The 27,636-nt window shown below is 43.5% G+C and overlaps 1 protein-coding gene across 1 annotated transcript in view; it reads left to right on the top strand.

The window, feature by feature from the left end:
* The window catches only part of ankfy1 (ankyrin repeat and FYVE domain containing 1), a 110,115-nt gene that overhangs the window by 52,459 nt on the left and 30,020 nt on the right, over window positions 1–27,636 (top strand). Inside the window, exons 9-18 of the mRNA XM_068010069.1 lie at window positions 312–380; window positions 500–696; window positions 3,492–3,589; window positions 5,668–5,890; window positions 6,920–7,015; window positions 8,472–8,625; window positions 8,893–9,061; window positions 24,290–24,408; window positions 25,628–25,784; window positions 27,008–27,208. Of these exons, the coding sequence (XP_067866170.1) occupies window positions 312–380; window positions 500–696; window positions 3,492–3,589; window positions 5,668–5,890; window positions 6,920–7,015; window positions 8,472–8,625; window positions 8,893–9,061; window positions 24,290–24,408; window positions 25,628–25,784; window positions 27,008–27,208 (1,483 nt within the window). The remainder of the gene's footprint in view (window positions 1–311; window positions 381–499; window positions 697–3,491; window positions 3,590–5,667; window positions 5,891–6,919; window positions 7,016–8,471; window positions 8,626–8,892; window positions 9,062–24,289; window positions 24,409–25,627; window positions 25,785–27,007; window positions 27,209–27,636) is intronic.

The following is a 27,636-nucleotide window of genomic DNA, read 5'->3' as shown; positions in this document are numbered from 1 at the left end:
TCCTTTCCTTGTGTTTACAACATCAGCTTGGGCCTTGCTACTTTTTGAATAGCGATTGTAAGGATCTTGAACTTAATCCTACAATGTGTCCGCAGTCCAATTGGCTGTTGGAAGGGACTGTGAGCAGTCTGGATTGCTGAATGCTGTGGATACGCTACCATGTGAGGGATGCACCATTTAGTTTTTAGGAAAATTTGTTAAATCCTCTTGATCAAATATATCCAACTTGTGGGAGTATTTAAAATGTGCAGCTGTGCACCATTTGTTAACTCCCTCACTGCCTTCTCTCTCTTTCTCCCTCTCTTACACAGGACCCCTTTACACACATCTATATTGGCAGGCAATGAGTATGTCTTCATGCAGTTACTGCAGTGTAAACAGTAAGTATGAATCACGAATCCCATCATTGTGCCTTCTGAGAGCAGCTGCTTGTTGATTTCTAAAGTTAAATTGTTTTTGTTGTGAGATTCCATAATATCTTTGGCCAACTTTGTTCTAGATGTGACTTGGAGTTGAAGGACCATGAAGGAAGTACAGCACTGTGGTTAGCACTTCAGGATATAACGGTGGACTCTGATCAGTCAGTGAATCCATTTGACGATGTTCCGGTTGTGAATGGCACCTCATTTGATGAGAACAGTTTTGCAGCAAAACTTATTAAGCGGGGTAGCAATCCAGATGCTCCAGATGCAAAGGGTGAGAAACTAGCAGCTGCACAATGAAAACTAGATGTGTGAATACCACTGTTGCCTTAAGCTGTGCAGTGATCTGGAATGTACTGCACAATGCAGCAAGCAGGCTGTGCACTGCAGTGAGGAATTGGATAACATTGGTGTATGTTAAGTGACTTGCGTGTGATTAGAAACTAGATGATTGATGGAGCTGCTTTATGTATTCTGGTGTGATAATGTGGCACACGTCCTGACTACTCCTAGCCTACCCACCATCTGCAAGAAGCAAGGCAAGAGTGTGTGTATGCACCGCTTGCCTGGATATGTGTAGCTGCAACATTCAAAAGTTGGCAGTGTCCTAAGATTGAGCAGTTTTCTTGATTGGCGCCACTCACCAGGCTCAATATCCAACCCCTATATCACCAGCATACCATGGCTCCAGTGTGTACTGTTTTCAGGATGTGCTGCACCAACTCTGAGGATGCTTGGATAGCACCCCTCTCCCCCGCATCTTCTACCACCGCGAAAGGCAAGAGTAGCAATGTTGAGGGAACATCATTACTTCCAAGTCACACCATCCTGACTTGGATGTACGTTGCTGTTCCTTTATCATCACTGGGCCAATATTTTTGGAATTTCCTATCTGATACCATTGTGGGAGCACCATCACCACATGGTGAAGATGTACCATCAGCTTCTTAGGGTTGTTGGGAATGGGCAATACTTGTGGTCTTGCCACCTCCCGAGAACAAATATAAATGAGTTCCTCTATGGAGCTCTGAAAGATGGGGAATTCTGCCCTTCAGTGTAACATTTGAGTTACCTCTGGGATTGTCCAGGGAGTAGTGGTGACTGTGGCTGTCGTAATGTCTATGCCACCCATCTGTTCTGCTTAGTCTGTTAAAGGGAGGAATGTCTCAAAAAAGCAAGAACCATGGTTCATCACAGTAAGAAGTTATCATGATGTCTGACTGCAAGACTTGTGATGTTTCCATAGTAGAAGGAACATGTTATGTACAGGAGTCCATGTAGTGACACAGTTGAGTTCTGGTTCACTTCTGACTTGGGAGAGGCTGTGAACAGTACCTCTTGCACTGTCAGTTTGCTTATACTGTGCATATACACAAACTCAAAGGTGGTTTCTGGATCATTCCAGATTGTCTCGCTTAAAGAAAGGCATAGAAAGTGGGAGACCTTTAGAAAGAAAGAAGAATAAATTTGCATTTATATAGCAACTTTCAAATCCTTGCGACGTCCTAAAGTGCTTTGCGGCCATTGAAAATGTGGCAGACGGTTTAAGCACAGCAAGTTCCAATGAACAGAGAGAATGACTCCGTTAATCTGTTTTTGACATAAGTTGGAGGGTAAGTGGAGACTGAGGCACTGGTAGAACTTCCCTAATGCTTCCAAAAGTGCTGGAAGATGCTTTATGTTCACCTGAGCAAGCAAACCGGTTAACATCTCAACCAAAACATTGGCATCTGACAAAATGGCACTTCAGGAATTGTCAGCTTAGCTTGCTGTCCCATGTGAGAAAGATGGGTTTTGTTTGTGCGTCATAAGGTCAGTTGTAATCTTGGCTGGTAGCTAGAAGAGAAGAAAGATTTTATCTTATTTACTGGCTGCCTTATGGCTTTCTCTCTGATTCACCAAAAATCTAAGTGTCTCTTTATAACTTGCCGATTGCCATAGATTAATGCTTTCCAGGTAATACAATTGGGAATGTGTGTCTGGTTTGTTGCCCAAGACTACCTGAATCTATCTATCTTCAGTTGTTTTAGAATTTTTTTTTTTTTTAGTTTAAAGATGAAAAGATGATTTTTCTGTAAAAGCAAAATACTGTGGATGCTGGAAATCTGGAATAAAAACCAAAGTGCTGGAAATACTCAGCAGGTCTGGCAGCATCTGCCAAGTGTTCTGAAGAAGTCATATTCAACTCAAAATGTTAACTCTATTTCTCTCTCCACAGCTGCTGCCAGACCTGCTGAGTGTTTCTAGCACTTTGTTTTGATTTGTCTTTTCTGTGTCTGGCACAAAAGTACCAGTGGGAATTATTTCCAGTAGCGTTCTGAAGACAACTTTGATATAATCCTCAAACCATCTAAAACTCTTGTATTTGATGCACTTCCTGTCAATTTTCCCCTCTATAAATTCCTTACGGTTATATTTATAAGGCTGCGTTTGTTGAAAACACTGCCACTAGGTGGCGCTGCACTGACATATGCGCAAATGCAGCCTGCTCAACTTAAACGTCACAGTCAGCGTTCAGGCAGCTGCCAGGACTAAAGATGGCGCTGCTCAAATCTCACAAAGGCAACGTAAATACATGGCAGCACACAATGGCTGGAGAGATCGGCTGGCTAATGGCTGCTGCCTATGTAAACTTGTCATGCTGTAATTACACCCTCTAACCACTGGTGGCATTGTAAACCAGTTTTCTCTCCCAGCCTATACTGCAGATAAATTCCTATCCTGCAAACAGCTCTGCTTCCCAAATTGTCGAAGTTTGCCATTTAACTAACAATGCAAAATCTAGTAATAACAATGGATGGACTTTAAAATGATGACTGAATTTGTTTGTTATTCCCCACCCTCTAACCTTGCTTCACCTGAACACTACACTTGGTCTTGACTCCCTATGTATATAGCTGTAGGAGATTGACAAGTATATGAAACACTTTTGGATACTTGAGACTAAATGTAAACAAAGATGTTATTTATCTATGTATTATAAAGTACTGGTCTGTGGGAAGTCTCTGCAGCCCATTATCGTCATCAGAGGCTTCTAATGCACTGAACTACTTTTGACTCTGTTGCCAGGGAATTGTTTGATGCAAAGAGCATCCGAGACTGAAAATGAAGCTGCTGCACTTTTCCTGGTTGCTCATGGGGCCAAGGTTAACCACACCAACCACTTGGTGAGTTTTTAAAGTTAAAAGTTCTCAAGGAGTTGTCATTTTAATTTATAATAAATGGAGAAAACCTTGTGATAAATTACATTATAACACATCAATGCAGCCCATGCAATCCATCAGATTGTGTTAAATTCTGTTCCAGGGAATTGAGATACAAAGAGTGGCTGAAGTAGAGTATGAAACTGCTTTTAGTAGCTTCGCGCATGTAATTCACCAGAACAAGTGAAGATTTCCCTCAGTTAAGGAGTAAATGCACCACATGCAAGTTGACAAACGAGCCTGACACAGCCCCAAGGTTTGGTTTGTGGCATTAGCCAGTCTCAAATGGGCTGCTATCATTGGCTTTGAATTGGAGTGAAAGAAAAAACTGGCCAAAGATTTTCTTGCCCTCGATTTGTTATCCAGTTACCCTGATGAATGTGTGGACAGGATTGGACAGTTTGAGTGAGACTGGAAGGCTGGTCTTGGCCACAGACCTGCAACAGTAGCTTGCTTTAGAAAGTAAAGGTCAAAGTTTGGAGAAAAGAATGTCAGTCTTTCCAGTTGCCATGGAAATTTACAGCATGGAAGGAGACCATTTAGTCCATGTCCCTGCTGGCTGACAAGTAGCGATCCAGCCTAATCCCACTTTCCAGTTCTTGGTCCGTAGCCTTGTAGGCTACGACACTTCAAGTGATTATCCAAATACTTTTTAATTGTTATGAAGGTTTCTGCCTCTACCATCCTTTTCAGGCATGAGCTCCAGGTCTCCCCCAACCCTTTGGATGAAAAACAATTCCCCTCTAATCTCTACCTCTTACTGTAAATCTATGCCCCCCTGGCTATGGACCCCTCAGGCAAGGGGAATCTGTCCTTCCAATCCACTGTATCTAGACCCTTCATAACTTTATACACTATTGGGTCTCCCCCTTAGCCTCCTCTGCTCCAATCTTTCCTCATAACTAAAAATTCTCCAGGCAACATTCTCTTAAATCTCCTCTGTATCCTCTCTAGTGCAGTCACATCTTTCCTATAGTGTGGTGACCAGTACTCCAGCTGTGGCCTAACTAGTGTTGATCATAAATATGTATTTATGTACTTCATGCTTTTTACATGGATTTCCGGTTGACTGTTCCAAAGTGTTTTCCATCTGTAAATGATTTTGACATTGACACCATCACTTCATCATTGAGGTTTCTTTTGCCGAAACCATATCTCCAACTTTGATAAAACTGACTTAGTTTGTAGCTTGAATTTTCCAACAGCTAGTTAGTTGCAGAGAAAACCTCCCAACAACATGCCATTACCTTACTGCGCTGAGGTAACATTTTCCGTTTCTCCATAACTTGACATGGGTGTAAAGGAGATTTACTGGAATGGTATCGGGTGAGGGACTTTAGTTATGTTAAGGTGAGAAAGAAGCTGGAATTGTTTTTCTCGGAGCAGATAGGTTAAAGGGAGATTTAATAGAGGTGTTCAAAATTGAGGGTTATTTAATAGAGTAATTAGGGAGAAACTGTTTCTAGTGGCAGAACGGTTGGTGGCCAGAAGGCACAGATTTGATTGGATAAAGAACTAAGATGAGAATTTTTTTTATGTAGCTATGATTTGGAATGTACTGCCTAAAAGCATGTGTGGAAAGAATTGTATTTGCAGGATTTAGTGGTGTTTTTCGAAAGGAAATTGGGTATACACTTGGTAAGGGGAACAAATTTGAGGGTTATGGGGAAAGTGCAGGAGAGTGGGATTAATTGGACAGCTTTTTCGAAGGACGCAGGCTGAATGGCTGCCTCCTGTGCAGTATCATTCTAATGAAATTGCTGTGCCTTTGGAATAAGATTGCCAGTTTAATACAAATAGTCCTTGGTTACTAGGAGATAATTGAGACCAGCAGGTGGAGGAAACCTTTTTGTATACTAAATGCTAAAATGTAGCATTGCCAAGCTATTTAAGGTTAAAGGACCCAAATGTTGATCACAAATTGAACAGCTGTGCATAGCACAAGATTTTTTGACTTAATGTTTTCCCAAAGAAAAGTCAAATTGCATCCATAGCAAATCTGTGACTCCAGCATTATTCTTCTCCTCCTGTGCTCAATCCAGGGTGAAACTCCACTTCACACAGCCTGCCGTCATGGCCTGGCAAATCTTACTGTAGAACTACTGCAGCATGGAGCGAATCCCAACATCCAAACCAAACGACCGATTCCTGTTAGCACAGGTGTGTCGCAAGACTCCATGGAGGGTCTCTACTTGCAGACACCACTTCACATGGCAATAGCACACAATCATCCAGACGTGGTGTCTGTGATACTGGAACAAAAAGGTAGGTTTACTCCTCTCTCCCAGTTGATACCAAGATTGTTAAGCTGTCAAATAATTGTAAGTGTTAGTGAATGATGACCTTTATGTGGAGTAAAATTAACATGGCTTGAAAAGATTATTTGGTAAACCTAAGTTCAGATTCTCTCCCTCACCTCCCTTTTCTTTGTTTTCTTCATTTCCGCCCCATGGGATTTAGGAAGAAGTTTGAGATTTGCCCAGTGATAATTAAATGTGTTTTTAATTTATTCCTTGGAATACACTATTACGATTATACTCTAGAATTGATCAGTTTGAGTCAGTTTGCACTCTTTGTGTAATTGCAGACATTGCTTGTATGGTTAAGTGGTGAAATATTGTGATGTACTTCTTTGGGGAGCTACCACAGAAATACAAAGTAAATCGGTACTTCAAAATGAATTTAGACCTTTTTAGTTCCAAACTGTTATGTCAATAAGAGCATATTTATGTAAAATATATTGCAACATCCGTGCAAAGGTTACTTAAAAGGTTACGTAGCATCAGAAAATGCTTGCCAAATCGGAGATTTTTTATTTTTATTTAGAGATACAGCACTGAAACAGGCCCTTCGGCCCACCGAGTCTGTGCCGACCAGCAACCACCCATTTATACTAATCCTACATTAATCCCATATTCCCTACCACATCCCCACCATTCTGCTAACACCTACCTACACTAGGGGCAATTTACAATGGCCAATTTACCTATCAACCTGCAAGTCTTTGGCTGTGGGAGGAAACCGGAGCACCCGGCAGAAACCCATGCGGTCACAGGGAGAACTTGCAAACTCCGCACAGGCAGTACCCAGAACCGAACCCGGGTCACTGGAGCTGTGAGGCTGCGGTACTCGCCACTGTGCTGCCCTCTCTGATTATTTCAAAGAGCTGGCTGTTAAATGGTTAAACCCCTGTGGTTTGACACTAATCGTTTGCATTAATCATAATTGAACATGACTACTTGCTCTGAAGAACTGAGATGAAGAAAACTAATTATATTCTTTTAATCAATTTAGCAAATGCACTTCATGCCAGTAATCTGCAAATCATTCCTGACTTCAGCCTCAAAGATTCAAGAGATCAGACAGTCCTAGGGCTGGCTCTGTGGACGGGTAACTATGAAAGTATTTTGTATTAATCTCATTCCTTTTGTACCTGTAACGTTTTTAAAAGTTTATATATTTCTGCTCCAGTGACCTGCTATAGTGAGTGTTCCTGTAATATGGGGTAAAGCTGTTGTGACGAGGTGAGCTGATGTCTTGATATCTGTTGTGATGTAATCTGGTATTACTGAAAGAATAATTGATAAGTCAGTGGGTAACTTTGTGCCTAAAATAAATCGCCTTCTGCCTTTTTGAACAGGTCTGCTTTAATCTGCATCAAGATATTTGGGGAGGCAGAAGCAATTTTAAAAACAGGTTACAAAGGGATATAGATAGGTTAAGTGAGTGGGCAAAGACCTGGTAAATGGAGTATAGTGTAGGAAAGTGTGAAATTGTCCACTTTGGCAGGAAGAATAAAAAAGAAGCATATTATCTAAAAGATTGCAGAGCTCTGAGATGCAGAGGGATCTGGGTGACCTAGTGCACGAATCACAAAAGGTTAGTATGCAGGTACAGCATGTAATTAGGAAAGCTAATAGAATGTTATCGTTTATCACGAGGGGAATTGAATACAAAAGTATGGAGGTTATGCTTCAGCTGTACAGGGCATTGGTGAGACCACATCTGGAGTACTGTGTACAGTGCCGGTCTCCTTGTTTAAAGGAAGGATGTAAATGCGTTGGAGGCAGTACAGAGAAGATTTACTAGACTAATACCTGGAATGGGCGGGCTGTCTTATGAGGAAAGATTGGATGGGCTAGGATTATGTCCGCTGAAATTTAAAAGAGTAAGAGGCGACTTGATTAAAACATATCCTGAGGGGTCTTAAAAGCAAAATACTGCGGATGCTGGAAATCCGAAACAAAAAGAAGAAATGCTGGAACCACTCAGCAGGTCTGGCAGCATCTGTGGAAAGAGAAGCAGAGTTAACGTTTCTGGTCAGTGACCCGAGGCGTTGACTCTGCTTCTCTTTCCACAGATGCTGCCAGACCTGCTGAGTGGTTCCAGCATTTCTTCTTTTTGTTCCTGAGGGGTCTTGATAGGGTGGATGTGGAAAGGATGTTTCCCCTTGTGGGAGAATCTAGGACTAGGGGCCACTGTTTAAAAATAAGGGGTCACCCATTTAAGACATATGAGAAATTTTTTCTCGGATGGTCGTGAGTCTTTGGAATTCTCTTCCTCCAAAGGGCAGTGGAAGCAGAGTCTTTGAATATTTTTAAAGCAGAGGTAGATAGATTCTTGACGAACAAAGGGGTGAAAGGTTATCGGGAGTAGGTAGTAATGTGGAGTAATCAGTTCAGCCATGAACTTATTGAATGGCGGAGCAGGCTCGAAAGACCGAGTGGCCTGCTCCTAATTTGTATGTTCGTATGTAAATTTTAAGAAATGCCATGGCTTTTCTCGCTCTGCAATATGCCGTGGAGCCCAAAGGTTAACCGTAGGTCTGACTGTGCTCTCCCTGCAGGTATGCATACAATAGCAGCACAGCTGCTGGGCTCAGGGGCAGCAATTAACGACTGTATGTCCGATGGTCAGACTCTACTGCACATGGCAATTCAGAGGCAAGACAGCAAGAGTGCCCTCTTCCTCCTTGAGCACCAAGCTGATATAAATGTTCGGTAAGTGAGATGCTATATAGTGCATATATAAGTTGCAAAGAGAATATGGTCTGTATCTTTTGTGCAAAATCTCATTTGAATAAAAGTTAAAAGGTCCACATTGTGACTTTTTAAAATTATATCTTGCTGAAGCTTTGTTTTCCCCAAAATGCATTTTACATTTGACTATCCTTGGTTTTCATTTCTTCACAATTATTTTTTACTTGCTGTTTTGTTATTTCTCTCTCTTTCCTCCCTTCTTTTGTTTACTTTATTTATCTTTGACAGAACCCGTGACAGTGAGACAGCTCTTCAGTTGGCCATCAAAAACCAGTTACCACTTGTGGTTGATGCTCTTTGTACCAGAGGTGCAGATATGGCTGCACCGGACGAGAAGGGAAATGCACCATTGTGGCTAGCCCTGGAGAGTGGGCTTGAGGACATAGCCTCCACCTTGGTGAGTGCACTCAACATTGAGTTGAACCCTTTTCGTTAACTTTAAGTACTTTCAATTGTTCTGATGCATGGGTCTGTAGAAGGAGGAAAATACAATTTATTTTTCTTCTCTACAAAAAAAAATATTCTTCAAGTGTGAACTTTTGCCACACCAGTCTTTGGATGTTAAAATAGATGTACCAAGCCAGAAACCTCCCCTTGTAGGGAATGTAAAACCAGTCATTCATTGTATCTCACAGACCTGCAATGTGTCATGCTGCAGGTTCTGCTTGTTAAAAGAACTTTAGACTGATTTACATAGTTTACAGCACAGAAACTGGCCACTCAGCCCAACAGGTTAATGCTCCACACAAGCCTCCTCTTACCTTGCTTCATCTCGCTCTATCAACATATCCTTCTAATTCCTTCTCCCTCATGTAACTATTTAGCCTCCCCTTAAATGTATCTATGCTATTAGCCTCAATTGCTCCAATGTGATGACAAGTTACACATTCTAATCACCCTGGATAAAGAGTTTACTTCTGAATTCCTTGTTGGATTTACTAGTGACCATCTTTATGACCCCTAGTTTTAGATTCTCTTCTCTCCTCTCTCTCCCCTGCCCCACCCAATGAGTATAATCATCATCTCTGACTATCCTATTGAATACTTTGATTCTATCGGGTGACCTCTATATTTTTTTTTTCAGCCTTTAATAGTTGTACACTCTTACTTCTGGCACCATCTAAGTAAATCTTTCTTGTGCTTCTGTATCTTTTCTGCATATGGAGACCAGAAACCAATATGGCCAACATGTAGCAAGTCCAACAAGAAAGGGTGCAGTTTTGGACTTCATTTTAGGAAATGAAGCTGGGCAGGTGGAAGGAGTGGCAGTGGGAGAGCATTTTGGTGGTGATATTTCAGTCAGTTTTAACATAATTGTGGAAAAGAACAAAGTTAGAACAGGAGTTCGTTCTCAACTGGGGCAAGGTCAATTTTACTAAACTGGGGAGTGATTTAGTGAAAGTGGTCAAGAAACAGCTACTTGAAGGTAAATCAGTGTCAGCAGTGAGAGGCATTCAAAGGAGAGGTGCAGAGTAAACATGCTCAAAGAGGGTGGGATGGCCAACTCTAGAGCCCCATGGATGTCAAGGAACTTACAGGGTAAGAAGAGGCAGAAAAGGAAAGCTTATGTCCAACACTCAGAACTCAATACTACAGAAAGCCACGAGGAGTATAGAAAGTGGAGGGGTGAAATCAAAAAGGTAATTAGGAAAGCAAAGAGGGCATGAAAAAATATTGGATAGCAAAATCGAGGTGAACCCAAAGATGTTTTATCAATACATTTAAGAGGATAACTAAGGAAAGAGTTAGGGCCCATAAAAGACCAAAAAGGGTGGAAGATGTTGGTATGGTTCTTAATGAATACTTTGCATCTGTCTTCATGAAAGAGGGGGACGATGCAGATATTGTAGTTAAGGAAGAGGGGTGTGATGTATGAATGTGATCAACATAGGGACAGAGGACACATTAATGGGATTATCATACTTGAAAGTGGATAAATCACCAGGGCTAGGTTAAAAGAAACCAGGGAGGAAATAGAGGACGGTCTGTCCATTATTTTCCAGTCCTCACTGGATACAGGCGTGGAACCGGAGGATTGGAGGACTGCTAACGTAGTACCTTTGTTTAAAAAGGGAACGAGGGATAGACTGAATAATTACAGGCCAGTCAGTTTAACCTCAGTCGTGGGCAAATTATTGGAATCTATATAAACAGTTTGGATGTAAATGTAGAGGGAATGATCAAGAAGATTGCAGATGACACGAAAATTGGCCGTGCGGTTGATAGCGAGGAGGGTAGCTGTAGGCTGCAGGAAGATATCAATGGATTGGTAAGGTGGGCAGAAAAGTGGCAAATGGAATTCAACCTGGAGAAGTGTGAGGCGATGTATCTGGGGAGGTCAAACAAGACAAAGGAATACACTATTAATGGGAGAATACTGAGAGGTGTAGAGAAAGTGAGGGACCTTGGAGTGAATGTCCACAGATCCCTGAAGGTAGCTAGCAGGACAGGTCGATAAAGTGGTTAAGAAGGCATATGGAATCCTTTTCTTTATTAGCTGAGGTATAGAATATAAGAGCAGGGAGGTTATGCTGGAACTGTATAAATTATTGGTTAGGCCACAACTTGAGTACTGTGTGCAGTTCTGGTCACCTCATTACAGAAAGATGGAATTGCACCGGCAAGGGTACAGAGGAGATTTATGAGAATGTTGCCGGGACTGGAAAAATGCAGTTATGAGGAAAGATTGGATAGGCTGGGGTTGTTCTCCTTGGAACAGAGGAGGCTGAAGGGAGATTTACATAGTGGTATTGTTACTGTACTAGTAACTCAGAGACCCAGGGTATTGCTCTGGGGACATGGGTTAAAATCCCACCACAGTAGAAGGTGAAATTTGAATTCAATTAATAAATCTGGAATTAAAAGCTGGTCTAATAATGGCCATGAAACCATTGTTTTTTTTTAAATGACAAATGCATCTGGTTCACTAATGTCCTTTAGGGAAGGATTTCTGCTATCTTTACCTGGTTGGGCCTACGTGTGGCACTAGACCCACAGCAATGTGGTTGACTCTTAATGCCCTCTGAAATGGCCTAACAAGCCACTCAGTTGTATCAAACCGCTAAGAAGTCGATAAGGAATGAAACTGGATGGACCACCCGGCATCGACATAGGCATTGGAAATGACAACGGCAAACCCAGCCCTGTTGACCCTGCAAAGTCCTTCTTCCGAACATCTGGGGGCTTGCACCACAGACTAGTCAGGTAGCAGTCAGACATAGTCATACTTACGGAATCATACCTTCCAGGCAACGTCCCAGATACCGCCATCACCATCCCTGGATATGTCCTGTCCCACTGGCAGGACAGACCTGGCACAGGTGGCAGCACAGTGGTATACAGTCGGGAGGGAGTTGCCCTGGGAGTCTTCAACATCGACTCCTGACCCCATGAAGTCTCATAGTATCAGGTCAAACATGGGCAAGGGAACCTCCTGCTGATTACCACCTGCTGCCCCACCCACCCTCCGCTGATGAATCTGTAATCCTCCATGTTGAATACCACTTGGAGGAAGCACTGAGGGTGGCAAGGGAGCAGAATATACTCTGGGGGATTTCAATGTCCATCGAGTGGCTCAGTAGCATCACTACTGACCGAGCTGGCCGAGTCCTAAAGGACATAACTGCTAGACTGGATCTGTGGCAGGTGGAGAGGGAAAAACATACTTGACCTTGTCCTCACCAATCTACCTGTCGCAGATGCATCTGTCCATGTCTGTATTGGTAGGAGTGACCACTGCACAGTCTTTGTGAAGATGAAGTCCCGTCTTCACATTGAGGATACCCTCCATTGTTGTGTGACACTACCGCCGTGCTAAAAGGGATAGACTTTGAACAGATCCAGCAACTGAAAACTGGGCATCCATGAGGCGTTGTGGGCCATCAGCAGCAGCAGAATTGTACTCGATCACAATCTGTAACCTCATGGCCACATATCCCCCACTCTACCATTATCATCAAGCCAGGGGATCAACCCTGGTTCAATGAAGAGTGCAGGAGGACATGCCAGAAGCAATAGTAGGCATACTTAAAAATGCAGTGTCAACCTGGTGAAGCTACAACCCAGGGTTACATGCACGCCAAACAGCATAAGCAGCATACGGTGGACAGAGCTAAGTGATCCCACTACCAACAGATCGGATCAAATCTAAGCTCTGCAGTCCTGCCAGATCCAGTCATGAATGGTGGTAGACAATTAAACAACTAATGGCGGCGGTGGCTCCACAAATATCCCCATCCTCAATGATGGGGGAGCCCAGCACATCAGTGCAAAAGATAAGGCTGAAGCATTTGCAACAAGATGTTCCGAGTTGATGATCCATCTCTGCCTCCTCCTGAAGTCCCCATCACAGATGCCAGTCTTCAGTCAACTCGATTCACTCCACATGATATCAAGAAACGACTGAAGGCACTGGACATCGCAAAGGCTATGGGCCCTGACAACATTCTGACAATAGTACTGAAGACCTGTGCTCCAGAACTAGCCGTGCCCCTAACCAAGCTGTTCCAGTACAGCTACAACGCTGGCATCTATCTGGCAGTGTGTAACATTGCCCAGGTATGTCCTGTACACAGAAAGCAGGACAAATCCAACCCATCAGCCCCATCAGTCTACTCTCCATCATCAGCAAAGTGATGAAAGAGGTCGGAGACAGTGCTATCAAGCGGCACTTGCTCAGCAATAACCTGCTCAGTGATGCTCAGTTTGGGTTCTGCCAGGGCCACTCAGTCCTGACCTCATCACAGCCTTGGTTCAAACATGGGCAAAAGAGCTGAACTCCAGGTGAGGTGAGAGTGACTGCCCTTGACATCAAGGTAGCATTTGACTGAGTATGGCATCAAGGAGCCCTGGCAAAACTGGAGTCAATGGAAATTGGGGGGAAATCTCTCTGCTGGTTGGAGTCATGCCTAACACAAAGGAAAATGGTTGTGTTTGTATGAGGTCAATCATCTCCGCTCCAGGACATCGCTGCAGCAATTCCTCAGGGTAGTGTCCTAGGCCCAGCCATCTTCAGCTGTTTCATCAATGAGCTTCCTTCAATCTTGAGGTCAGAAGTGAGGATGTTCATCATTGATTGCACAATATTCACCATTCGTGACTCCTCAGATACTAAAGAACAAAGAGAACAAAGAAAATTACAGCGCAGGAACAGGCCCTTCGGCCCTCCAAGCCTACGCCGATCCAAATCCTCTATCTAAACCTGTCGCCTATTTTCTAAGGGTCTGTATCTCTTTACTTCCTGCCCATTCATGTATCTGTCCAGATACATCTTAAAAGACGCTATCGTGCCCGCGTCTACCACCTCCGCTGGCAATGCGTTCCATGCACCCACCACCCTCTGCGTAAAGAACTTTCCACGCATATCCCCCCTAAACTTTTCCTCTTTCACTTTGAACTCGTCTCCCCTTGTAATTGAATCCCCCACTCTGTGGGGGAAAAAATTTCTTGCTATCCACCCTGTCTATACCTCTCATGATTTTGTACACCTCAATCAGGTTCCCCCTCAACCTCCGTCTTTCTAATGAAAATAATCCTAATCTACTCAACCTCTCTTCATAGCTAGCGCCCTCCATACCAGGCAACATCCTGGTGAACCTCCTCTGCACCCTCTCCAAAGCATCCACATCCTTTTGGTAATGTGGCGACCAGAACTGCACGCAGTATTCCAAATGTGGCCGAACCAAAGTCTTATACAACTGTAACATGACCTGCCAACTCTTGTACTCAATACCCCATCCGACGAAGGAAAGCATGCCGTATGCCGCCTTGACCACTCTATTGACCTGCGTTGCCACCTTCAGGGAACAATGGACTTGAACACCCAAATCTCTCTGTACATCAATTTTCCCAGGACTTTTCCATTTACTGTATAGTTCACTCTTGAATTGGATCTTCCAAAATGCATCACCTCGCATTTGCCCTGATTGAACTCCATCTGCCATTTCTCTGCCCAACTCTCCAGTCTATCTATATTCTGCTGTATTCTCTGACAGTCCCCTTCACTATCTGCTACTCCACCAATCTTAGTGTCGTCTGCAAACTTGCTAATCAGACCACCTATACTTTCCTCCAAATCATTTATGTATATCACAAACAACAGTGGTCCCAGCACAGATCCCTGTGGAACACCACTGGTCACACGTCTCCATTACGAGAAACTTCCTTCCACAGCTGCTACTCTGTCTCCTGTTGCCCAGCCCGTTCTTTATCCATCTAGTTAGTACACCCTGGACCCCATGCGCCTTCACTTTCTCCATCAGCCTACCATGGGGAACCTTATCAAACGCCTTACTGAAGTCCATGTATATGACATCTACAGTCCTTCCCTCATCAATCAACTTTGTCACTTCCTCAAAGAATTCTATTAAGTTGGTAAGACATGACCTTCCCTGCACAGAACCATGTTGCCTATCACTGATGAGCCCATTTTCTTCCAGCTGGGAATAGATCCTATCCCTCAGTATCTTCTCCAGCAGCTTCCCTACCACTGACGTCAGGCTCACAGGTCTATAATTACCTGGATTATCCCTGCTACCCTCCTTAAACAAGGGGACAACATTAGCAATTCTCCAGTCCTCCGGGACCTCACCCGTGTTAAGGCCACAACTATTTCCCCTCTCGCTTCCCACAATAACCTGGGATAGATCCCATCCGGACCTGGGGACTTGTCCACCTTAATGCCTTTTAGAATACCCAACACTTCCTCCCTCCTTATGCCGACTTGACCTAGAGTAATCAAACATCTGTCCCTAACCTCAACATCCGTCATGTCCCTCTCCTCGGTGAATACCGATGCAAAGTACTCGTTTAGAATCTCACCCATTTTCTCTGACTCCACGCATAACTTTCCTCCTTTGTCCTTGAGTGGGCCAATCCTTTCTCTAGTTACCCTCTTGCTCCTTATATATGAATAAAAGGCTTTGGGATTTTCCTTAACCCTGCTTGCTAAAGATATTTCATGAACTCTTTTAGCCCTCTTAATTCCTCGTTTCAGATTGCGCCTACAATCCCAATATTCTTTCAAAGCTTCGTCTTTCTTCAGCCGCCTAGACCTTATGTATGCTTCCTTTTTCCTCTTAGCTAGTCTCACAATTTCACCTGTCATCCATGGTTCCCTAATCTTGCCATTTCTATCCCTCATTTTCACAGGAACATGTCTCTCCTGCACGCTAATCAACCTCTCTTTAAAAGTCTCCCACATATCAAATGTGGATTTACCTTCAAACAGCTGCTCCCAATCTACATTCCCCAGCTCCTGCCGAATTTTGATATAGTTGGCCTTCCCCCAATTTAGCACTCTTCCTTTGGGACCACTCTCGTCTTTATCCATGAGTATTCTAAAACTTACAGAATTGTGATCACTATTCCCAAAGTAGTCCCCTACTGAAACATCAACCACCTGGCCTGGCTCATTTCCCAACACAGGTCCAGTATGGCCCCTGCCCGAGTTGGACTATTTACATACTGCTCTAGAAAACCCTCCTGGATGCTCCTTACAAATTCTGCTCCATCTAGACCTCTAACACTAAGTGAATCCCAGTCAATGTTGGGAAAATTAAAATCTCCTATCACCACCACCCTGTTGCTCCTACATCTTTCCATAATCTGTTTCCATATTTGTACCTCTATCTCACGCTCGCTGTTGGGAGGCCTGTAGTACAGCCCCAACATTGTTACCACACCCTTCCTATTTGAGTTCTGCCCATATTGCCTCACAGCTCGAGTTCTCCATCGTGCCTTCCTTCAGCACAGCTGTGATATCCTCTTTGACCAGTAATGCAACTCCTCCACCCCTTTTACCTCCCTCTCTCTCCCGCCTGAAGCATCGGTATCCTGGGATATTTAGTTGCCAATCATGCCCTTCCCTTAACCAAGTCTCAGTAATAGCAATAACATCATACTCCCAGGTACTAATCCAAGCCCTAAGTTCATCTGCCTTACCTACTACACTTCTTGCATTAAAACAAATACACCTCAGACCACCAGTCCCTTTGCTTTCATCATCTGCTCCCTGTCTACTCTTTTCCTTAGTCAGGCTGACTTCATTATCTAGTTCCTTACAGGCTTTAGTTACTACCTCCTTACTGTCCACTGACCTCATTTGGTTCCCATCCCCCTGCCACATTAGTTTAAACCCTCCCCAACAGCGTTAGCAAAAGCACCCCCAAGGACATTGGTTCCAGTCCGGCCCAGGTGTAGACCGTCCAATTTGTAATAGTCCCACCTCCCCCAGAACCGGTCCCAATGTCCCAAAATCTGAACCCCTCCCTCCTGCACCATCTCTCAAGCCATAGGAATAGTCATCCTGACTATTCTTTCATTTCTACTCTGACTATCACGTGGCACTGGTAGCAATCCTGAGATTACTACCCCTGAGGTCCTACTTTTTCACTTGGTTCCTAACTCCCTAAATTCTGCTTGTAGGACCTCACCCCGTTTTTTACCTATATCATTGGTGCCTATGTGCACAACGACAACTGGCTGTTCACCCTCTCCCTTCAGAATGTTCTGCAGCCGATCTGAGACATCCCTGACCCGTGCACCTGGGAGGCAACATACTATTCGGGAGTCTCGTTTTCGACCACAGAACCGCCTATCTACTCCCCTTACAATCGAATCCCCTATGACTATAGCCCTTCCACTCTTTTTCCTGCCCTTCTGAACAGCAGAGCCAGCCACGGTGCCATGAACCTGGCTACTGCTGCCTTCCCCTGGTGAGCCATCTCCCTCAATAGTATCCAAAACGGTATACCTGTTGTGGAGGGAGATGACCGCAGGGGACACCTGCGCTGCCTTCCTGCTCTTTCTCTGTCTTTTGGTCACCCATTTCCTTTCTCCCTCAGCAATCCTAATCTGCGCTGTGACCAATTCGCTAAACGTGCTATCCACTACCTCCTCAGCATCGCGGATGCTCCAAAGTGAGTCCATCTGCAGCTCCAGAGCCGTCATGCGGTCTAACAAGAGCTGCAGCTGAAGCAGTCCGTGTAGAAATGCAGCAAGACCTGGACAATATCCAGGCTTGAGCTGATAAGTGGCAAGTAACATTCGCGCCACACAAGTGCCAGGCAATGACCATCTCCAACAAGAGAGAATCTAACCATCTCCCCTTGACATTCAATGGCATTATGATCGCTAAATCACCCACTGTCAACATCTTGGGGGGGGTTACCATTGACCAGAAACTGAACTGGAGTAGCCATATATATACACGGTGGCTACAAGAACAGGTCAGAGGCTAGGAATCCTGTAGCAAGTATCTCACCTCCTGACTCCCCAAAGCCTGTCCACCATCTACAAGGCGTAAGTCAGGAGTGTGATGGAATACTCTCCACTTGCCTGAATGGGTGCAGCTCCAACAACACTGAAGAAGCTTGACACCATCCAGGAAAAAGTAGCCCTTTTTGATTGGCACCCCTTCCACAAACATTCACTTCCTCCATTACTGATGCACCGTGGCAGCAATGTGTACTATCTACGAGATGCACTGCAACAATGCACCAAGGTTTCTTAGTCAGCACCTTCCAAACCCATGACTTCTACCACCTAGAAGGACAGGACAGCAGATGCATTGGAGCTCCACCACCTGCAAGTTCTCCTTCAAGCCACACATCATCCTGACTTGGAACTATATTGCCGTTCCTTCACTGTCACTGGGTCAAAATCCTGGAACTCGTTTCCTAACAGCACTGTGGGTGTACCTACCTCGCATGGACTGCAGCAGTTCAAGAAGGTGGCTCACCACCACTGTCTCGAGGGGAATTAGGGATGGGTAATAAATGCTGTCCTAGCCAGCGACGCCCACATCCCATGAATTAAAAAATTTGATTGACATGTACAAAATTGTGAGGGGCCTGGATCGAGTGGATGTGAAGGGCCTGTTTACATTAGAGAGGTCAGTGCATAGGGGGCATAGATTTAAAGTGATTCATAGAAAGATTAGAGGGGACATGAAAACTTTTTTTTCACCCAGAGGGTGGTCTAGAACTCTGCCTGTAAGGATAGTAGAGGCTGAAACCCTCAACTCATTAAAAAGGTGTCTGGATATGCACCTCAAGTGCTGTAACCCACATGGCTACGGACCAAATGCTGGAAGGTGGGATTAGGCTGGGTGGCTTGTTTTTATTTTTGGGCCAGTGCAGACACGATGGGCCAAATGGCTGCTTTTTGTGCTGTAAACTTTCTATGGTTCTATGAAATATGATCTAAGCTTTTTAGTATGCACATTCATTCATTAGCCCTGCTTTCTTTTCTCCTTTCATCCTTCCCTCCCCCAAAAGGAACCAGGATCACTTTCCATCCCAGTATTTTTTTATAGGGAGACCTGAGGAAAGCTCAGTGTGCTTCGCTGCTGAGTATTAACTAGAATCTCTCAAAATCAAGCAGATTGTAACAGAGCCAGAATTCTAGATATCACAAAATAGGTGTAGATGATTTTCCTTTGGGAAATATAATTATATTTTCAGATTGCTAACACTTTCGATTACAACATTAACTCCCACTTAAACCTGTCGGCAGGCAAGCATTTCTGGGAGTATCATTTCTTCAACACTAAGCCAGATGGTTAGCCTGAAAATTGTTTGTGTGGGACTTCACTCCATTACCTTCTGACCAAGAAACTAGTGATACCAGCTGAACAGAGCTGGCATAATGCTGGAGGTGATTTTTGGCATGGTGCATTTGTGTGTATTAGTGATGTCTGGTCCAGGAAGCACTATTGTTTTCAAATATCTTTATTTACTCTTGTTGTCCTTGGTGACAAGTCGATTAGGATTACAAGACCAGCAAGTGCACAACTTGATGTGTTGAATTGCCATGTAAGTTAATTCAGGGATCAGAACAAGTCTTCATTGTTCAAAATGCTTTGCCAACAGCAAGTGGAATGTGGGTTTAATGTTGATGTACATTCAATATCATTTGGACAAAGGTTGGATGACACTGTCTTATAACTAAATTCAGTGAGGTACTGGAGAAATGCCAGTGCTTGTGGGACTGTACCGATTGTGTTGGGGCCTGCAGGAGATGTGAAAGGATGAAAGGGGCAACCGCAAAATGACCTGTAGCTCACTTCTAGTAATATGAGCCTTTGATATTGGAATCTCCAATTATAACTATTGACTAAATCTGGACTGAATCCAGGAGAGTTTGATAAGAGCCTTGCATTCTGAGCCACGTTTTTGGATTTTGGGGTGAGTTACAGAGCCTAACTAACCAAATCCTGAAATCTTCCTTGGCCTTTTGGATGTAGAATTAAACTTTGAGATCAGTTTAGTCATACACTTTGTCACACCAACATGCTTTGTTGAATGATGATCTGTAATCCACTGACTGGAGACCTGATTTGATCCTTTTTAAATTTCTTATAAAAATAACAGATAAAAAACGATTTTGCCCGCAGCTTAAGATAGCCAGCGAATTTGCAACACAGTATCCTACATTGAAAGGCCTCTGAGGTGGAGACAAAATGCCTGCTCATCCCAGCAAGAAGCAAGACCCAGGAAGTTTAAGGGAACTGTCTATTTTTTATTTAGCAAGAAGAAATACACTGCTAAGTACCATGCTTGAATCACTAGATGACTGTCATAGGATGAGGCCCCTCTTCAACCCTCTTTCCCCCCTCCCCACCCCCTTATTTTTTATGGATTCTAACTCTGAATCTATCCTTCCCCACTCAGTAACCTATTTGACTTGCATGTGGAAGTTGGAGTGTACTTTATTATTTTACTTAGTTCAGGTTAATTATTATAAAGTTAACTACTTTCTTTAAATTCAAGCAAACCTGTCCGATTGGTTATGATCATACCAAATAAGTAGTCAGACACCGACTGAATTGACCAGTACATTCTCTTTAAATAAAATTCAACCTGTCTTTAACCAAACTTTGAGTACTTCGAAATGTCTGTTAAACACATGCAGATTTGTGGATCATTTGCATTGTCATAGGTGGCTCCACTAACTGTGTATAGTGGTTGCATATTTTTATGCACAGCAGCATTGGAGAAAATCAGAAAGCTGAAATTATATTTTGCTGTATTTTATCATGTTGAAGTGCTTGAGTGCAAAAATCACTCCCGTCTGGATAAGACTGGCCTAGATTGAGATTGGAAATATGGTCATGCAATCTTAAGCCATGCTTTAAACAATAGCAAAACAACTGTTGGGGAATTAAGTCATACACACTTGATGGTTACCATTTCTTTCTATCCCTGGTCTGTGCCAAGATAGGCAAGCATTTGGGTTGCCACAAGTCAGCCAGGATTCCAGCTGCTGATGGCAATGCAGTCATCCCTGCTATCTAGTGATGTCCTGTTTTACCACCGCTTATTTGGACACTCAAATGAAGGGCAACCAGTTGGGTGTTGTACCAATTGATATCTGTTAGCCATGGCTCAGTGGCAGTACTTTCACTTCTGGGTCAGGAGCTTGTGGGTTCAAATCCCACTCCAGAGACTTGAGCACCAATTCTTGGCTGGGGTAGTGCAGTATCTTTTTGGAGGTCATGTCTCTAGTGGCGTTAAAAAATTCCACAGCACTAGTAGAAGGGAGTAGGGGATTCACCCAGTGTCCTGGCCAACATTTATCCCTCAACCAACATCACTTGAAGAGATCATCTGGCCATCATCTAATTGCTGTTTATGGGAGCTTGTGATGTACGCATTGGCTGCATTGTAACTGTGACTACACTTCAGAAGTACTTCAATGACTCTAAAGCACTTTGCGGCATCCTGAGGAGATAAAAGTACTATATAAATGTAAGTCTCTTTCTACTGTGCCTGAATTAAACCATTAGGAGAGTGGGGGAAGCTATTAGGCCTATAATAGTGTTTCTCATTGCTGCTATGCACTGTTCTCTTGTTTAAGAATAGTTAATTTTAATTATGGAAATATCATTTGCATGGAAGTGTTGGGATTCTGCAGGGTTTAGTCTGTACTTGGTTTCAATCACAAACATGTAATTCGCCATAGAGGGATACATTTTTGGATTCAGAAGGGGAGCGATCCCACCTGACCAACCTCAACTTCTTTGTGCACTTGGGATGTTACTTAATGTGATGTACTTAAATTTTCAAAATGTATTTGACAAAGTTCCAAATGAACATGAGCCATAGTGACCAAATTCTGTAGTGCTTGATCAGACTCCATCTTAACACCGCATTCATACTGGCTATTGAAACCAGGCATTCAAGCCTTGGGAGCAGAATCACGGGGCTGATCCACAGCATAAGAAGTCTGAATTATGAGAAAAAGCTGGAGAGAGTTGAGCTTTTCAACCTGAAAAGGTGTCTGAGCAGAGATCTTGTGGGTATACAATAGTTGTAAAATGGAAATCAGGAATTCATGGCGATAGAGTTTCAAACTAGCAAAAGGTAAATTTAGGACTGTCATGAAAGTTTTATTTTGTATAGTTTATTCGTGGATGGAATAGACTTCCTGGAAGGCTAATGGAGGTGAAAATCCTGGAATTGTTTTGAGAAACAGTTGGATGCTGAAATGAGGGGACTTTAGGATGTTTCTAGGGCAAATGGCCGCCTTCATAATTGTTTTGTATCTTGTGAACAACTTGCAGAATTTCTCCAATGTAGTGAAACATTTGAAGCTGTTTCACAGATGAAGCAGTCAATAAGTGGAGGTTAGAAGAAATGAATGGTGCTGTGCTGAAAGTTAAATTTTGAGGAAGCTTTTAAAGATGGGGAGGGATGTAGTATGGTTGGAAGGGTTTTGGAAGAGGCTGTAACTCGAGGCTGTGCTGCTTTTGGTGGCGAGTTAGAACACTTTCTGCTGAGTATGGGATGCATTGTTAAGTGGGCCCAAAACAAGGATGCCTTCTCAGATGAGGGTGGTGAATGTGTTTATAAAAAAAAAAAAACTCCTCAGCCATGTCTGATAGTCTGGAATATGTTAATTTGGTTGTGTTTATGGTAACAAAATAACTGGAAGAATTTAAGAGGGCAATACAACTAAAGTAATAAAATGATTAGAGATTGAGATAGGATAAGTATATTTTGCTGGCTCCATGGCAGAATTGTACCCCCTGCGAGCGGGCTGAGGAGGGTGGTGCCATTCCTGTTGCCTGCCTCCCCCCGCTGCCATTTTATCAGCAGCAAGGGAGTTGGAAAACTGGCCGCATGTCCCAAGCCAACTGAGGCCTTTAAGTGGTCAAAAATTTGCCACTTAAGGGCCGCCTCCTGCTGCCGCTGGTATATTACCAGTGGCAGATGGGACTTTGCTGAGGGGGCTGCCTGGTAATACCTGGTGGCCTCCTTGCACACTCCTGGGGGTTGGGTGCCCTCCTGATCGGGCAGAAGCTGCTCTGGTTGGTCCACCTTCCCTCGCTCTCTTGATCGACCCGACCCCCCCCCCGGCAAAAACAATGTGTCACCAGGGCACAGCCAATTGTCCCTGGCGAGGCCCAAACCCCACTCACCTGTTCGGAGGGTGGCATCCATGATGCTGATCTGGGCCGGATGTACTCCCAGTAGTGGTCACCGCTCCTAGTGGCAGTGCTGGGATTGAAGAGCTGCCTCCCCTCTGGCCAACAGCTCTTGGAGGCAGGACTTCCTGCCTCAGTGCGGAAGTGCCAACCAAGGCCACTTAAGGCCCAGGACCCCACACAATTACTGCATGGCTTCCAGGCCTAGCAGAGGTGGGCCCGCCACAACATAAAATTTCCGCCCATGTTATTATGTTGTCTCTTTTATTTGTACAATAATTTATTGATATGCTTGGAATGTAGAGATCAAAGATAACATTGCTATAAGTGAGTGAGACTCCATGCTGCACTCATACTGGAATCATGCAATATGTCTCGAAGACCTGACACTGCATTGTTACAACTGCCATTTGGCTGTACTCTGCTGTTTATAGTAATGAGCTAAGAGTAGTCCAACAGTCTGTGTTATGGAGGCTGATGCAGGTGGTCACTAATGGATGGTATGAAGGGTTTGACGTTTGACTCGACTAAACAAGACATTGAGTTTATGCGCCAGTCCTGAAGAAACTGTTGAAATGGGCGGGAGATGGGGATCACTAAGTCCAATGAACATTCCTGTAGCCATTTTCCTGGTTTGTTTTGAATATTTTGCTTAAGTATTAACTTACTACTGTTCAGCCTGGTGCAATTGTTAGACCTGAATTAATATTCAACACTTGAAAATTTCTAGTTATTGATTTATATCTATTGCTATTCATCTCCTTCAAACACTGACTGGGTTTGTTTCTGTACAAATTTCGAATTTAAGAGGGAACTTTGATGGAGAGAAACTATTACTGCTAGTTGGGGAGTTGAGGACTAGGGGGCATAGTCAAAAAAAAAAAATTAGAGCCAGACCTTTCAGGAGTGAAACTCGGAAACGTTACTTCATGCAAAGGGTGGTGCAAGTTTGGAACACTCTTGCACAATTTGCAATTGATGCTAGATCGATTAATTTTAAAACTTGAGATTGATGGAGTTTTGTTAGCCAGAGGCATTTAAGGATAAGAGGCAAAGATGGGTATATAAAGTTGGGTCGTAGATCAGCCATGATCTTGTGAATGACAGAACAAGCATGAGGGACTAAATAGCCTACTCTTGTTGCTATATACTGTATGACAAACTTCACCTTAAACTGGAAACTGTGTTTAATTTCAGGTGAGACATGGCTGTGATGCCACGTGTTGGGGTGCTGGACCTGGGGGATGTTTGCAGACTCTGTTACATCGAGCTATTGATGAGAATAATGAGAACTCTGGCTGCTTCCTCATTCGCAGGTGTAGATTGTGACATCTTAAAACTCGCATCTTAGTTATATTTACAAAATTGCACCATATTTATTTATTTATTTTAGAGATACAGCACTGAAACAGGCCCTTCGGCCCACCAAGTCTGTGCCGACCATCAACCACCCATTTATACTAATCCTACACTAATCCCATATTCCTACCACATCCCCACCTTCCCCTACCACCTACCTATACTTGGGTAAATTGGCCATAAGTTGCCCCATCAACCTGCAAGTCTTTGGCTGTGAGAGGAAACCGGAGCACACAGCGAAAACCCACGCGGTCACAGGGAGAACTTGCAGACTCCGCACAGGCAGTACCCAGAATTGAACCCGGGTCGCTGGAGCTGTGAGGCTGCGGTGCTAGCCACTGTGCCGCCCCTTATTCCTTAAGATGTCTTTCTAATAAAGCCTACTTTGGAAAACAAAATTTGAAGTGAAGTTTAAAATGTTCTGACTAGTCAGTCTAATGATTTGTATGTCCTGAAAGTTTCCAAATTCCATAGTACAATACTACTTTTGTATACAAAACCCTTTTGGCAGTGGCTTCCAAGGTTCTTTCCGAGGAGCCTTTGTCCTTACACCATTGGAAGGGAAGGTAATGCACCCCCACCTGCTGAACGGGTGGTTCTTGTGTGAATGCATTAGTCAGCATTGCTGTGCAACTGGTTACTTTGATAGCAAAGACTGCATCATCAGTCATTCTATGTGCTGTTTTCATTTAGGAATTTGTGATGACTAATACTCATGATCTGTTAATACTCTGCACCGGTAAGAGAGCAATAACAGTTTCCTGTGTTTCGTGAATGAGTTTCTCCCCTGAAGATTATAAGATACAAGAGCAAACAGCCCAAAGCTTCCTAAAAACGTGCACCAGAACAACTATTTTCAGTATGGTATAATGCCCATTTTTGGAGTAAAAGATTGATAAAATTCCGATGCAAGTCACTCGAGCCCATTTTTAGGCTATGCCAAAATTTCCTCCATCTTTGAAAATTGAAAACCTCCATGTTTTTTTTTTTTAAAGCATGCTCAGTCTATTATCAGTTTAATGGCTTCCAACTTTAATTTTCATGGTTAAGGAGGAACTTGAAGGAATGATTGTTTTTACAGTGCAGAAACAATTAGAAAACTTGGGCACAAAGCTCCCAGTTAGTCACTGCAGTTGCAGAGTATTGCTACAACAACACTTTTTCTTTAATTTCCAGTGGGTGTGACGGAAACAGTCCCAGACGACCAGGCCCCAATGGTGAAGGTGATGAGGAGGCGCATGATGGACAGACACCATTGCACATGGCAGCCAGCTGGGGCCTTGAAGAAGTGGTGCAGTGCCTTCTAGAGTTTGGTGCCAATGTGAATACCCAGGTCAGCGACTGCATGATTCAATTTGGGCACATTTGTCTATCTGTATTTTCTTAATGTTTAAATCCACCTTAATGTATTATGGTAACTTGCTGTTTTTGCCCTTGCACTATTATGGTGCTATTACCCAATCTAAGCAGCAGACAAATCACCTGAAGTGTTTCTGCCTTTCCCTAGGGAGAAACATAGATGAGGAAATTCCAGAGGCTAAGGGTCAGAGAAAAACAGGGGGAGGGTGGGAAGAGAAAAGTGAAGAAAACCATATCGAGGCTTGCTTGTTTCCTAATGTAACTCTCTCCAAGTTCCATTTTCTTTTTAATTTTGGCACTTGAATTTTCCATTCTTCACACCCTGAGTCACACCTTTCATGAATATCTGATGATGTAGAATGTTAGATGAACATAACAATATAAAGTGAAAGTCTGAGCTCTGATGACTGGTCACTCAACACAGACCAACACTGGGTGCTTGGGCTATGGATGGTTCCTAGGCATTCTCGCCAGCTAAGGTTGCTGCATATGTGGATATCCAGTAATGAAATTGAGCTCTGATGTAAAAGCAAAATACTGGAAAAAAAATCAGCAGGTCTGCAGCTTCTGTGGAGAGAAAAAAGGAATGAACGTTTCAGGCCGATGACCTTTCATCAGAACTTCCAAAAGAATTGCAGTTCTGCTGAAGGTCAGCAACCTGAACTGTTAGCACCTGTGGAGTGAGGAACAGAGTTATCAGATCTGCTGAGTGTTTTCCAGCATTTTCTGTCTTCTGTGCTCTGAAGTATTTGACAATGTGACATTCACCAAAAAGCAGCAAAAAAAACCTCCAAGTTATTTGTCACTTTTTCTCTGGGTTCTGATGTGATTCTATTCCCTGTAAAAATGGGTTGCTGTTAATCACTGCCGAAACTTCTTGAATGGCCATTCAGGTGATGTATATGCAGGCTGGCACCTGGAGGCCAAAGAATTGTAACATTTTGGTCTGTCTTTGTGGGAGTCAATGCTAGTCTGCAGCACTTTAGTGATTGCTTTTAAGAAATCATTTTAGTCTGGTCCTATTTTACTTGGCCATAAGCTGATCATTAGCAGGAGCCACAGTTAGTCAGGGGAGAGTTCTGGTAGTGCAAAGTGGTAGGGGTATGTCTCATGGCAGAGAACAGACCATGTGAAGAATGCTCATCCTACTGTATTAATGCAATGTTCCGATAACTAATTTAAAATTTTTTTTACAAGGATGCAGAGGGAAGGACTCCGATCCACGTGGCCATTAGCAACCAGCACAGTGTTATAATTCAGCTTTTGATCTCTCATCCTGATATCCGGTTAAACGTACGGGATCGTCAGGGTCTGACACCCTTTGCCTGTGCAATGACCTATAAGAACAACAAGGCCGCAGAATCGATCCTCAAACGGGAGCCAGGAGCAGCTGAACAGGCAAGAGCATGGAGATTACCATTCACACATTAGCATTGTGCTTTTTTTATTTGGGAAGAGCCAAATTTTCATATTTTAAAAGTTGATCAGTGTGATGGCTGCAGGGTTGTTGGGTGTTGAGGTTTAAGCTCAGGTTGTTTGGTTTTCAGTTTTGAATCTAGTTGTTCCAACTCAGGTTTCCAATCACCAAGCATTATCAAAATATTCAGCCAGCTGTTTTCTGTCTAACCTAGTTTCTTTAGCTAAGTGAAAGTAACTGTTCTACACCAAATTGGTCTGTATAGTTCTTGAAGCCTAATAAGGGCATTTGTGCAATGGCACAGTGCTTTCATCCCTGTATCCTAGATTTAAATCCAGCCCAGACTGTTGGGTTTCTTTTAGGTATCCTAAGTCGGAGGGGGAGGTGGACTAGTAATCCAGAGGCTCAG

The sequence above is a fragment of the Heterodontus francisci genome, chromosome 30 (genome assembly GCF_036365525.1).
Source record: "Heterodontus francisci isolate sHetFra1 chromosome 30, sHetFra1.hap1, whole genome shotgun sequence".
Lineage (NCBI taxonomy): Eukaryota > Metazoa > Chordata > Chondrichthyes > Heterodontiformes > Heterodontidae > Heterodontus > Heterodontus francisci.
This window is presented reverse-complemented; position numbering and strand designations above follow the sequence as displayed.